The sequence below is a fragment of the Acomys minous genome (assembly GCF_964271855.1).
Source record: "Acomys minous genome assembly, chromosome: 4".
NCBI lineage: Eukaryota > Metazoa > Chordata > Mammalia > Rodentia > Muridae > Acomys > Acomys minous.
Window position 1 is genome coordinate 24,826,723 of NC_140486.1, and position 12,394 is coordinate 24,839,116.

The following is a 12,394-nucleotide window of genomic DNA, read 5'->3' on the forward strand; positions in this document are numbered from 1 at the left end:
GCGGCGCACACCTGTAATCCCAGCACTCGGGAGGCAGAAGCAGAAAAGTCTCTGTGGATTCCAGGCCAGCCTGGTCTATAAAAATAATTACCAGGGCAACCAGGGATACACAGAGAAACCCTGTCTTAAGAAAGAAAGAAAGAAAGAAAGAAAGAAAGAAAGAAAGAAAGAAAGACAGACCGACCAGCATAACCACACCAACCAGCATAACTACTCTCAAACCACACAACTTACACATAGGCACACACAAGCATGTGTGTGCACACGTGTGCACACATACAAGGTTATGCAGACTTTGGAAACTTTGCATTGCTGGTAGGAGTTAAAATGGTACAGCAACTTTGGAAAACTGCATCATAGTTCCCGAAAGGGAACAAACAGCATCACCATGTGACCGAGCTCTTCTGCTTCCAGTTTGAAACTTACCAGAATTGAAAGCAAACTATCTCAGTCATGACAGAGTCTAGCTACAGAGACGAAAAAGTAGAATAGTGCTTCTGGAACTGGAGAAGAGATAACAGAGGATTGTTGATTTGCTAGGGTTTCAGATTTACATGATGAAAACGTTCTGGGTATTAATTGCCCAAGAATGTTAATAAATATGAGCTTCTGGACAGTGTCTGTAAACGCAATTAACACTGGAGTGTATGTTAGTCTTTTTTACGGTTACAGTTACTTTTGAAAAATGGGCGTGGGTACAGCACTACATGTTTCTTGCATGTGCCTTGGCTCCCGTGGAGCCTGAGCAGATGTCTGAATGAATCTGAAAACAGATGGCAGCTCATATGTGAACCTGCCAACACGGGCAAGTAGAAACAAACATCCTGTCGGGTCATCATCAATGTATTATCAACATGCTAGAGTGCTTCAGAAGGAATGGAGGAAAATAACTGCTCCGTGGGATAAGGAGACGTCTGCAATGAGGCCTTGCAGAGCCTGAGGACCAGCTGTAAGGATTCTGGGGCCTAGGGAGGAAGGATGACCCAAAGGATGTGATGACAGAGACTGCTTGCTGTTGAGGTACCTCCTACATCGAAAAGAGTGAACGAATTTTGTACATAGTGCAAAGTGTCCTTGTGAGATCTTGAAAGGATCAGCCAGGCAGCCTCATACATTGTCTCTATTGGAGATTTGAATCTGTCACCATTTCTTTATCATAAACTAAGGGAACTAGTTTTTCATTGCTATAACAGGATATCCAAACCATGCTAATTTTATGAAGAAAAGGGAGAGTGCGTTGGTCACAGGTCTAGAGATTGGAGGACATGGTGTCAACAATGGCTTCCCTACAGAGGACCTGATGGTTGATGTCACGGCCATATGTGAGATAGATCACATCAAGAAACAAGAAGCCCATGAGGGATGGAGGCTCCCACAATCCCATCTGATGGACCCCCAACTTTTAAAGGTTTACCTCCAAATGCCAGGTGCTTTAGAATAGTGTTGGCATAGAAATATGCAAACACAGTCTGGAGTAAGTCTCAGTATGGTTTAGAAGGGATAGAATTCTGGCTGTGATATGAAATACTTTGCTTTTTGTGGGCACCTGCAGAGACTTACTATTGAATTTCTGATAGAGCCAAACTAGGTCTAAGCTAAGAATAATGAGGCTTCTTCGCATTGAAGGGTGGGGCCTCGGAAGTTAAGATCTCCTGCTCAGATTAACCCCAAAGAATCCAGGTTACCAGAAGAGCTTTTCATTCCTTGTACTCTATATAGAAATCTGCATTGTCCTCTAGGGCTACAAAAGCATTTTCATGAAGTTTTAGGTTTCTAAATAGAGTATAATACTTCATCTTTAATTTTTATACACTCAATTTTGCCTTTCATTGACATGAGTTAATTGTTCATGTTAATGTATCAACAGCTTCTTTTTATGTTTTGTTTTTCTTTGTATTAGTGTGTATGAATTGTAAACATTGATACAATACAGTATGACCTTTCTTTCAATATCTTTTTTTTTTAATTTCAAATCTAATTTTAGTGAAAACTTTGTACTGAGCATGAGAAAAAAAGACCTATAATAAAACAAATTTGTTATAGGAAATGCTAATTCAGTCTGCATCTGTGCAGCTGAAAAGAGTTGGATTTCCTTTTTGCTTTCTTTAAAACCCAAGCTCAGCAGTGCACTTGTGTTGCCCCTCATCATCATAGAAAACACAGCGCTGGGCAGTCTTGCAAGAGGAGAGTGTGTGGCGTTTGGTGATCTTACACCTGAATGGAACATGCTAGACTCAAAAGAAAGGACAAGTGTTGGGCATGATGCTGCATGTGGGAGGCTGAGGCAGGAGGATTTCTGTGTTTTTCCAAGGCCAATCCATGTAGGGAGTTTCAGGCCATCTAAGACTATATAGTGAAACCTGTTTTGAAACAAAGAAGGAAAAGGAAGAGGAGGAGAAGGTGGGAGAGAGGAAGGAAGGAAGGCTCAGTGGTTAAGATGACTGGCTGCTCTTGTAGAGGGCTCCATCTTGATACCCAGCTCCCACATGATGTCACACAACAGCCTGTAACTTCAGTCCCAGATCTGATGCCTTTTTTTTTTTTTACCTCCCTGGATACCAGACATGCATATAGTGCACAGACATACATGCAGGCAAAACATCTATGCACATAAAATAAGAAAATGTTTAAAAAGACTCAGCACAAACAATCCTAAGAGGTGGAGCTCACCCACATGGCAAAGTTTAATCCTTTATTAGCATCCTTTAAAATGAAAACTACGCTGCAAAACGAATTTCATAATATGTCACATTTTCGACACTTCCTAAGAAATCATATTTTGCACACTTTCCCATTATGTAATCAGGAACATAGTATAAATTAGCATTAAAAATAAATCATTTCAATTTTTTTTCAAGACAGGGTTTCACTGTGTTATCTTGGCTGCCCTGGACTTGCTTTGTGGACCAGGCTGGCCAAGCACCATAAAGTCCTCTTTCAAACTAAGTCATTAATTACCAAGCTTTGAAAAACTCCAATTGCCCATAAATGAAATTTGACAGAGACAAATTTCACAGAACTTCTACTATATATTTGGCTTTTATGTCCTGGCTTTAGGACTCTGACCAAGTTCAATATTTGCTCCCTTAATATTGGCGTTCATGCCAAGTCTGACCTGAAAATGAAATATTCACTAATGGTGCTGGCCTCACTGGCATGCTGTATCACCTTTGGCATTTCAATAATGCCATGAGTATGATAGGGTTGATTTTCAACGAAATACCTAATGTTTTTTAAAGTTGTGTCAGGATTTAGTGCAATCTTCATTTTGAATCAACATGGAAATCCTGCGGCTAATGCTGGTATCTAATTTCCATACATGTTCCCATGTGACAAGGCTAGGATTTAAGAAACAAAAGCAAATCAGAAGAAACTATGTATTTCCAATCCTTAAAACTCCTTCCTTCTTTCCTTCCCTCCTACCCTTCTTTTCTATTTTTTTTTTCTTCATCTTTCCACCCTCTTTAAAGTTTTGTTTTACATGTATGGGTGTTTTTGCTTTATGGAAATCCACGCAACACATGCATGCAGTAACTAATGAGGCCAAAAGAAGACATTGAATCCGGTCGAACTGGAGTTCCAGATGGTTGTAAGCTGTCATGTGGCTGCTAGGAATTGAACCTAGGTCCTCTGGAAGAGTAACCAGTGTTCCTGACTGCTGGGTTATCTGTCCAGCTTCCTTTATTTCTTTATTAGCAGAAATGTTACCATGCTTTAGTCTCTGCGGCTCCTGTAACTGTGATTCCTCAATTCTTGGTGTACATGGCTCAGTTATATATGTTTGCACATAAGGCCTCATTTACATTACACATGTCCTCAAGGCAGGAAAACAAGCTATATTCGTTCCCTCTTCCAAAGAACTTAAAAGTTTAACTGGCAGAGAAACAAGCCAAAAAAAAAAAAAACTAACAGTAACAAAAAATTCAGATTGTGGTACAAATAAACCTGATGTGGAGTATAAGGAAAATACCAGTTGGGAGACACTGGGAAGCCCTGAGATTACCAAGCAGATAGACTGAGGCTCGGTAATATCAGGTCGTAAGATGGAGTCTTTGATCTCCCTTTATCATCTCTGAGCCACTCCCCAGCCCAGCCTCTCGATCTGGCAAAACCCTAACAGCTCTTCAGGATTTCTCTTCTCTCTCCTACCACCTAACCTATGACTGTGCATGTATATTATATGTCTCAGTGTACAGGTATGCAGTTGTGTAGCTATTCCTGAATGTGCTCACCTGTCACCGTTGACTACAGCCACCCACATGTCTTTGTTTTTGAATAGGTTGTTTGGAATCAAATCTGTTATCCAAACGGACTGCTCCAGGACCTGGAAGATCATAGTAAACCCGGAGCTGTTCTGGTATCACCATGCCAACCCCATCCTTCTCCTGGTGATGTACTACACGCTGGCCACACTGATCCGCATCTGGCTACAAGAGCCTCTTGTAAGGATCTGGGAACCTTTTCTAATCTTATCTGCAAAGTACCTAGGGTCTCTGTGAGACGTGGCTGTCACTGCCAACTGTCTACTGAATACTTACTTCAGCAAAACAGTAGTGCTTTTGCACAATTGCTGTAAGTCTGCACGTATTGAGTGAGTACAAATACTAACTGCACAGGTTCCAACTCCCCATCACTAGCACCGGCATGTGCTGCTACAAATAACGGTTGGTAACAACAGTGCAAGATTAGCTTTTATTTGCCACTCACTAAGCCAGGGGGCAGTATGCTGGCTATTTTTGTATAGCCTCATTTCCACCCATAAAATAACTAAACAAATGAGTATTGTGCTTGTCTCACAGGTGAGGAGAACTAAGCATGAAAGGTAAGTGTCTGACATTACAGACTTACTGAATGGTACAGATTGGGCTGAAGCCCAAGTTTGGCAATGACGTTAGCCTTAGAGACTATACAGGCCTGTATTCCAGTGTTCTCTGACATCCTGGTCTCTAAGGATGGAAGCCATCATAGGAGTTCAGCTCCCCCTGGTGCCCATGGCTTCCACTGTGAGGCACAGAGATTGGGGTATCCCCTTCAAGCACCATGGGACACTAGTATGTTTTCTATAAGAATTCTAACAAAGATGTGGCAGGGGGCGTTGTTCATGCCCACGGAACCCAGGCTCTTCGGATTTGCTACAAGCCTTGGGCCTGGGAGCGGTTTTCACCTTTCTCTTTCCTGCTTTCATTCTCACTGAATGTGCTAGAAGCGCATAGTACCAGGTTCAGGAAACATATCTTGGAGTCGGTCAAGTGTGTAATGTACTAATTTAGGGGCCAATATCAAGTAAGATAACAGTCGACAAGGCCCATAGACATTAAAGCTATACATTCTACAAGGGCCGGGGCGGGGGGAACCGCTCGCCCCAAAATAAATGCAATCCAAATTAAACAGTGTCAATGAAGTGGGATGAGGCACATGCCTTCTTCTATCCTTGGCAGAATCGCCACCTACAGAAAGAAATGAGGATCTATCTGCTTCCTGAATGGCACTCTGCTCCCACGTCATGCATGGAGGATAGCAGTAATTGAGTCTAGGGCCTCAGATCTCATCCTTGTCAGCTCCATTTGAGTGAATGTCTTCCAGCCGGGGCACAGATGATGGATACAAAGTAACACATTATTTTGTGAGGTCAGAAGAAACGAATCAGCCAGTATTACACCTTTTACTTTCTTATAAACAAACAAAAAAAACCCCCCCAAAAAACAGAGCCTACTAATAGAACCCTTTAAGAATTTTGTGTGAGCTTCCTCCACTAATACTTAAGCATGTGTTTTCACATTTCATCAATCAAATTTTTACAGAAAATTTAAGACATATGAAGGGAACCACTTCTGAATAATGTCATGTACATTACAGAAACTAAGACCGTCAAAGCTAGTAAGGATTCCCAGAGTGCTTGGCTTTTCCCGTGGCATCCAGGTAACACAGTAGCTTGGTGACAGTCTAAGATTTCTCCAGGTTTCTCTGATACTCTGGTGTTAACACTATGGGCCGCCTCTGGAGCTGAGGAGGCAGAGAAAGCTGGGAAGGCAATCTCAATTACAGGCTCTGCAGGCAACAGTAGTATTCAAGCCAGTGTCTGCAGGGGCAAGTGGTACTTAGAACAAGTACCAAGCATTTCATTCTGTAATGTCAGTGGATTGAGGCAGAAAAGCTTCTCCTTGAGGCAACAAGGTGAGGAGACAAAGGGCTGACCTCACCATAGTTTCAGAAGCTCTGGCACATTCACTGAAGAATGCCAGCCTAGGAATGTGAGTGCTGAGGTGAAAGTCTATCAAACATGTAGGGGGAGGGGGAAGTAGAGGGGGAGAGCATACCAAGAGTTAAATATTAGAAGGGTGTTTGCTCCTCATCCCACAACAGGGTTACTTCCCAGAGGCCCCATCATAACTTAAAAATACTCTGTGGTCAAGATTGCATTTATAATGTTCCTGTCCTGGTGGCAGCCATAGCCTATGATAACCTACTTTAAACATATCCAGAATACTCGCCTTGCCGTTTCCAAAGCCACATATTGCAAGGACTACTTTACAGTCCTGATGAATATCACATGACACTTATAATAGTACATTAAATGTTAAAAACGGACATTTGCGTGAGTGTTCACCATTAACAGCCAGTCATTGTAAGTTAAAGCACCATTTGTACTGAATGCATTCTCACTCCCAACCATTGTGAGGTGAACCACAACTAGGTTGGCTCATCATAAGTTGGGGCTAGGTATATGTGGCTGCTTCCTGGACTCTGAGAAGTAGGCTCTTTCCCTTGGGTGCTCTGCTGCACACTGGAGCCAAGATTGGGCAGTGAGCCCAAAGGCACACTTTCTACTCCAACCAGTTCCCTTTTTACGGGAACACCTATGTTGGAAACACATCCTAGTCCACCCAGTGTGTTCTGTTCCTTATTACTATGTGAGAGCTCCAGATGACTCAGTCTTTACTAAATATCATCTTTCTGGGCATGGTGTCATGGTGACACATGTTTGTGATGCTGCCCTCCAGCACTCCGGAGGCTGAGTCAGGAGAATTGTGAATTCAGGGCCAACCTGGCTACATAGCAAAATGCTGGCTCAAAAAACCAGTTTTAATGAAATTTTCACCAGTGAGCAGTCTACACTGTTAACTGGGCACTCTTTTAGAAGTGCTTGCCCTTCTGGTACAGTTTAGAGTACACACAGAGAAGCCATGGGTACATAACACCTGTAATGCGTGTAGAATCAGGCAACATTCCATGGTGGTCATATGAAGTACATGACAAGGAGAATATTAATCAAACCCCATCTGTGTCATACTCTAACTTTAAACATGGGGCAAAGTGCCATGGTTTGTGGATCTGCTTGGCAAAGCAGAGCTGCTCCCATGATTCTGTGTTTCAGGTGCAGGATGAGAAGGCAAAGGAAGATGAGCACACCTTGGACTGCAGCTCCAATCAGAACACAGCAGAGAGAAGGCGGAGCCTGTGGTATGCAACCCAGTACCCAACAGATGAGAAAAAAGTAAGGCACAGAGCTAGAAAGCACGGTTCCCCGTTTAGTTCTTCGTTGCTGTTTTTTGTTGTTGAGTGTGGGGTTTAATGCCAGTTGTCAGCTCACGTTGCTTCTGACTTAGAAATAACTTGTTTTCTACGGCTGCTTCTAGAACCCTCTGTCAGAGCCAAACTTGGGGCTTCTAAAGGAACTACATGCTCCCACCAGACCCCAGAAGAAAACAATTTCATATACCAATCACTTTGACTGAAACCCTTAAAAAATAAATCCTGATTTAAAAAATTAAAATATTTAAAACAAAAATTAGTAAATAAATTGTTGGCACTGAGAGAGGATGGCTTCAGGGTGGACTACGCCACAGCAGAATTGTTCACTGTGTTGAATAGTTCATAATAGTAGTAACTCCATAACCGGCTGGGAAGGCCCAGACACTGACTGTGTGTATATGGTTTGTTTTTTTGTTTTTTGTTTTTTGTTTTTTGTTTTGTTTTGTTTTGTTTTGATCTCTGGCAGGGGGAGTGTTGGTTCATATAACTCCTGTCACTTGTATGTTATATGTAATATATATCACTATTTCTAGTCAGCTTGAATTCTGGCTGGTGCTACACCAACTTAAGAGCCTGTTTTTAAAGCCATCAAGACAAATGTTCTTTTCTTGCATGGGGCCAGCAAGTCACACCCAGCATTTTAGAGAACCGAAGAGACTATGATACAATCAATGACAGATAAGTTTCTTCAAAACACAGAGCCCTGCTCTCAGTGTCACTGTCACTGTCTTGTGCTGAGAAGGGCTGAGAAGTAGAGGGGCTCCTGTGAGGAAGGACAGAATGGTGGGGCATCTAGGATGCGCCATAGGTTAGTTGGGATGCCTCATGGCACAGGTGTGGGGCACCATGGAATAGTCATCATGCCTGAGATACCTGAGGCATGTTTCCCCTTGTCTCCCTGGGTGTTATCTTGCCCATGTCATCAAATAATGCTGACAGGATAGTTTAAACATACACAAATTAAGTCCCGTGTAGCTTTATAGGTCCCAAGACCCTGTCAGTAAAGAAAAGGTTACAACAATTTCTGTGGAAATGTTGAAGATCTTTGCCTAATGGCTTAGAAGCCATGGTACCCAGTGCAAAACAAAGCTGAGATCCCAAATTTAGCAGTGATTGCGGACCCACCACCACCACCACCACCAATGCTGTACATACACAGGAAATAAAATAAAAGCCACTTTCTCCTAAGAATACCCTTGATGAACCAGGATGAACAGGAGTCACACATAACAGGATGATGGTTAAATAAGGTTACAATGACCTCAGAAATTCTTACAGCCTGTGACATAGTATGACAGTATCACAGCACAAAACATGGTTCAGATAGGAAGGCCATACTGCTAAAATCTCCCTAGTGCAGCCTAAGTGTGCAGTGTTCGCAGATTCCACAATAGGTCCAGTCATATACTTTGCCATGACATTTGTCATAGGAGGGGTAGGCTATACCCTACAGTCTGGGAGTGGGGCAGGCTGTACCTTTGATCTTAGTGTAGTTATAGCATCACATAAAAGTGAGATTGCCTAATGATGCAGTCTTCGGAATGTGCCTAGTCATTAGGGCATGACTATGTTAGTTTTCTTAAATATTCACCTTGAATTACATTCCTTTTCAACATTCTGCATGATAGAACAGGACATCTGAATAGCACTCCATAGACAAAGTCCTGATGAGAGGCACAGAGTGTTCTAAAGAGCTCATTGTGTCCACAAGAGTGTTTATAATCTCATGGTTTATGATCTCTTCTTGGTTTGCATACTAGACCATCAGAGTTGGGAACTGGCTCTGATGAACGGTGCCATCCATTTCAGTGGTCTGCTATGGTTTGCATGGGACTGACTTCTAACAAACTAGCATGCAGCTAGTTAGAGGCTGGGTTTATGCGTAGAAAAGTGTACAGATGCAGATGTACGTTAAACTGCCTCTAGCTTACCAATTAACACGCTGTCCCGCCTTGCTTTTTGCAGCTTTTATCCATGACCCAAGATGACTACAAACCATCTGATGTTAGTATATCCTTAGAATTGTCATGTATGCTTATGTAAGTGACTTGAAAGTGACAAGCGGAGTTAGATCACTTGAGTATATTTGACTTATCTGTAAATTCCTTCTAATTTTTTTTCAATTCTTTTTGCAGAAATTGTATCGGTTTTATTACACTAAAAAGACAACTCATGTCATACGAGACTGAACATAACATACAAATCACATTGATACTTTGAAAAAAAACCTTCTTGGGAGATTTGTTCTCTTTGTGTGTATGTATGTGTGTGCATATGTGTATGTGTGGTGCACACATGTGTGTAGGTACACACGTGTGTAGGTGTGTATGTGTGTGTAGGTAAATGTGCACATGTGTGAGAGAGAGAGAGAGTATGGAAGCCAAAGGACAACCCTGGAGACCATTCTTCAGGAGCTGTCCCCCCCACTGTTTCTCAAGACAAGGTCTCTCACTAGCCTGGAACTTTCTTTAGTCTATGCTAGCTGGCCAGTGAGCCTGTCTCTGTCTCCCTAGCTCTGAGACTATGAGGGCATGGCACCATGCCTGGCTTTCTTTGCCTATACAGTAGGAAACAAATTCAGGTCCCTGGTCTTAAAAAGCAAGCACCTTACTGACCACATTAACATTTCTAGCCCTATCAGTCTGTCTTTAAACATTTTTGTTTATGATTGTGCTAATTATCACACAAACGGGAAGGGTTGCCTGTATGTATATTTATGTTTATCTCAAATATGTAATGCCTTGGAGATGGGAGGAACAGAATGCCCAGGTATTTGCACTTAATGTACTGCAACCCTGCAGTTGGGATGTCTCTCCTGAGACCTGGGGAGCATCTGCTTAGCCCTGTGGGGTCTGGATCGAGACCAGGGTAGATACCAAAGAAAGGTACAGAGGATCTCACAGCCGGGTGGCTGGAAGGTGTGCGGTAGAGGGCAGACCTTGATCAGGAAAGACTCCACAGCCTTTGTCAGGAGTTTGTATTTACAGTGAGGACAGATGCTCTCACGTGGTTCATACCAGGCATGCAGAAAGATTGAGTATGCATTCTCCTATCCCTAGTCTGTGGGGACCACATTTGGAGAGAGCACGGAGGTTCCACCTTGATAACAATATTTGGAGATCTATAAATGGTCCGGCCTGCAGTCAGCTTTTTGTCCCGGGTTATGCATGGAGTTTGGGAAGGAAGAGGAGTGCTGACTGAGAGGCCAGGCTGCAATCACTGCTGTCCCCTTTCCTGCTCCCCCCGCAGGGTCTGCTGGTGACCGTGAATGGCAACCCCGTGGACTACCACACCATCCACCCAAGTCTGCCCATAGAGAACGGCCCCGCCAAGGCTGACCTGTACAGTACCCCCCAGTACCGGTGGGAGCCCTCAGAGGAGTCTTCAGGTAATGCCTCCAGTGAGGTGAGCAGCCTTGTGCTCCCCCTCTTCGTCATCCGTGAAGTTGGCGCCACCTTCCTGTTGTCTTGTATGCGATTTCGTTCCTTACCCCCAAACAGCTTGTTTTTAAACAGAGATATTGCCGTCTGTGATCAGTAAAAATAACCCCATTCCCTTCACGCTTTAGTCCTAACTTATGCCAGCGTGTTTGTATTTGCATTTGAGTCTTGGACACAAATAAGTGGCACAAGGAGGGGAAACTTTGAAAAACAAAAGGTGAGAAAAAAAAATAATTTGAGCATGCTAACTTTCGTATAACAGGCTCTTTCTGTGTAGCCCTGCCTGGTCTATCCAGCCTCTATAGCAAGCTCCTTGCCTGTACTTCCCAAGTGCTGGGATTGCCACCATGAGTAATTTCACCTGGCAACATGTTAACTTTTTATAGCATTAAACCTATGTGTATGTATCCGTGTGTATATATATGCATATGTGTGTATCTGTTCACCTATCCTTCTACATGCTGGTTTTCCTATTAGTTAATATGAAGGCCAGTAGTTTTTCTGGTTAATATTTTAAGATTTTTTAAAGAAGATATTTTTTAAAAGTCCATTGAATTTAAGAGAGGGCTAGGCAATTTCTCCACATCCCTGATGAGGGGAACCGTGTCATAAAATAGATGCCTCAGAACATTGGCACAGGACCCAGTAGCAGACATTTTAAAGATGAGGCGAAAGGAAGTAGAACAAATGTTGCCTGGGGTTGGGGGTGGGGAGGAGAGGAAGGAGAGAGCAGAGAAAACAATTCTCCTCAATCAACCACTAGAGCAGTGGTAAGAGGCCATTTATAAAAGATTCTGCTGAGCAGGCTGTTTGGTGGCCTCAGATGCTTTCTCTGGTAGCCCTGAACAAGCGTCACTACATACTGAAACCTCGGTAGCAGAATATCTCTAGAGTCCTATTTTAAATTTTAAATTTTTAAGAAGAAATTTTAAATCAAAACCAGACAATATTCAGTAAGGGAGAACCTTGGTGAGAGCCACAGTGTCCCAGGGAATACCAATCAGGTTCCAGGAACATGTGGCACACACTAGGAAGGACCACACAGGGGAGGAGCCAACCAGGCCTGTGAAGGTCCAGTCAGAGAAGTGATTATAATCTATACCTTACATGCACATGCACATACACACACACACACACACACACACACACACACACACACACACACACACACACACTGTACCAAGAACTTAGCATGCTGGTAATTCTCAGGTCCATTTCCTTTATCCTTTTCGTTACTGGGCATGATTTATGAATTTTACCACAAGCCCTAGCCTCATCCAACTGTAATGTTGGAGAAATTAAAGACACTGGACATCTGCCCAAAAAGGCTGAGTGAACCTTGTGTCAAAGAACCTGTATAATCACTGATCTGTGGATGCTGTGCTCTTCCTCATGGGGTGCTAACCCTCTTACTCCTTATT

General features: G+C 42.9%; 1 protein-coding gene across 7 annotated transcripts in view; it reads left to right on the top strand.

The window, feature by feature from the left end:
• The window catches only part of PIEZO2 (piezo type mechanosensitive ion channel component 2), a 365,197-nt gene that overhangs the window by 253,698 nt on the left and 99,105 nt on the right, over positions 1-12,394 (top strand). For 5 of the 7 annotated variants that reach the window (XM_084780682.1, XM_084780685.1, XM_084780687.1 and 2 more), the window contains exons 8-11: positions 4,280-4,442; positions 7,376-7,495; positions 9,499-9,537; positions 10,783-10,921. In XM_084780682.1, the coding sequence (XP_084636808.1) occupies positions 4,280-4,442; positions 7,376-7,495; positions 9,499-9,537; positions 10,783-10,921 (461 nt within the window). The remainder of the gene's footprint in view (positions 1-4,279; positions 4,443-7,375; positions 7,496-9,498; positions 9,538-10,782; positions 10,922-12,394) is intronic. The other 2 variants (XM_084780683.1, XM_084780688.1) reach the window with 1 other exon arrangement.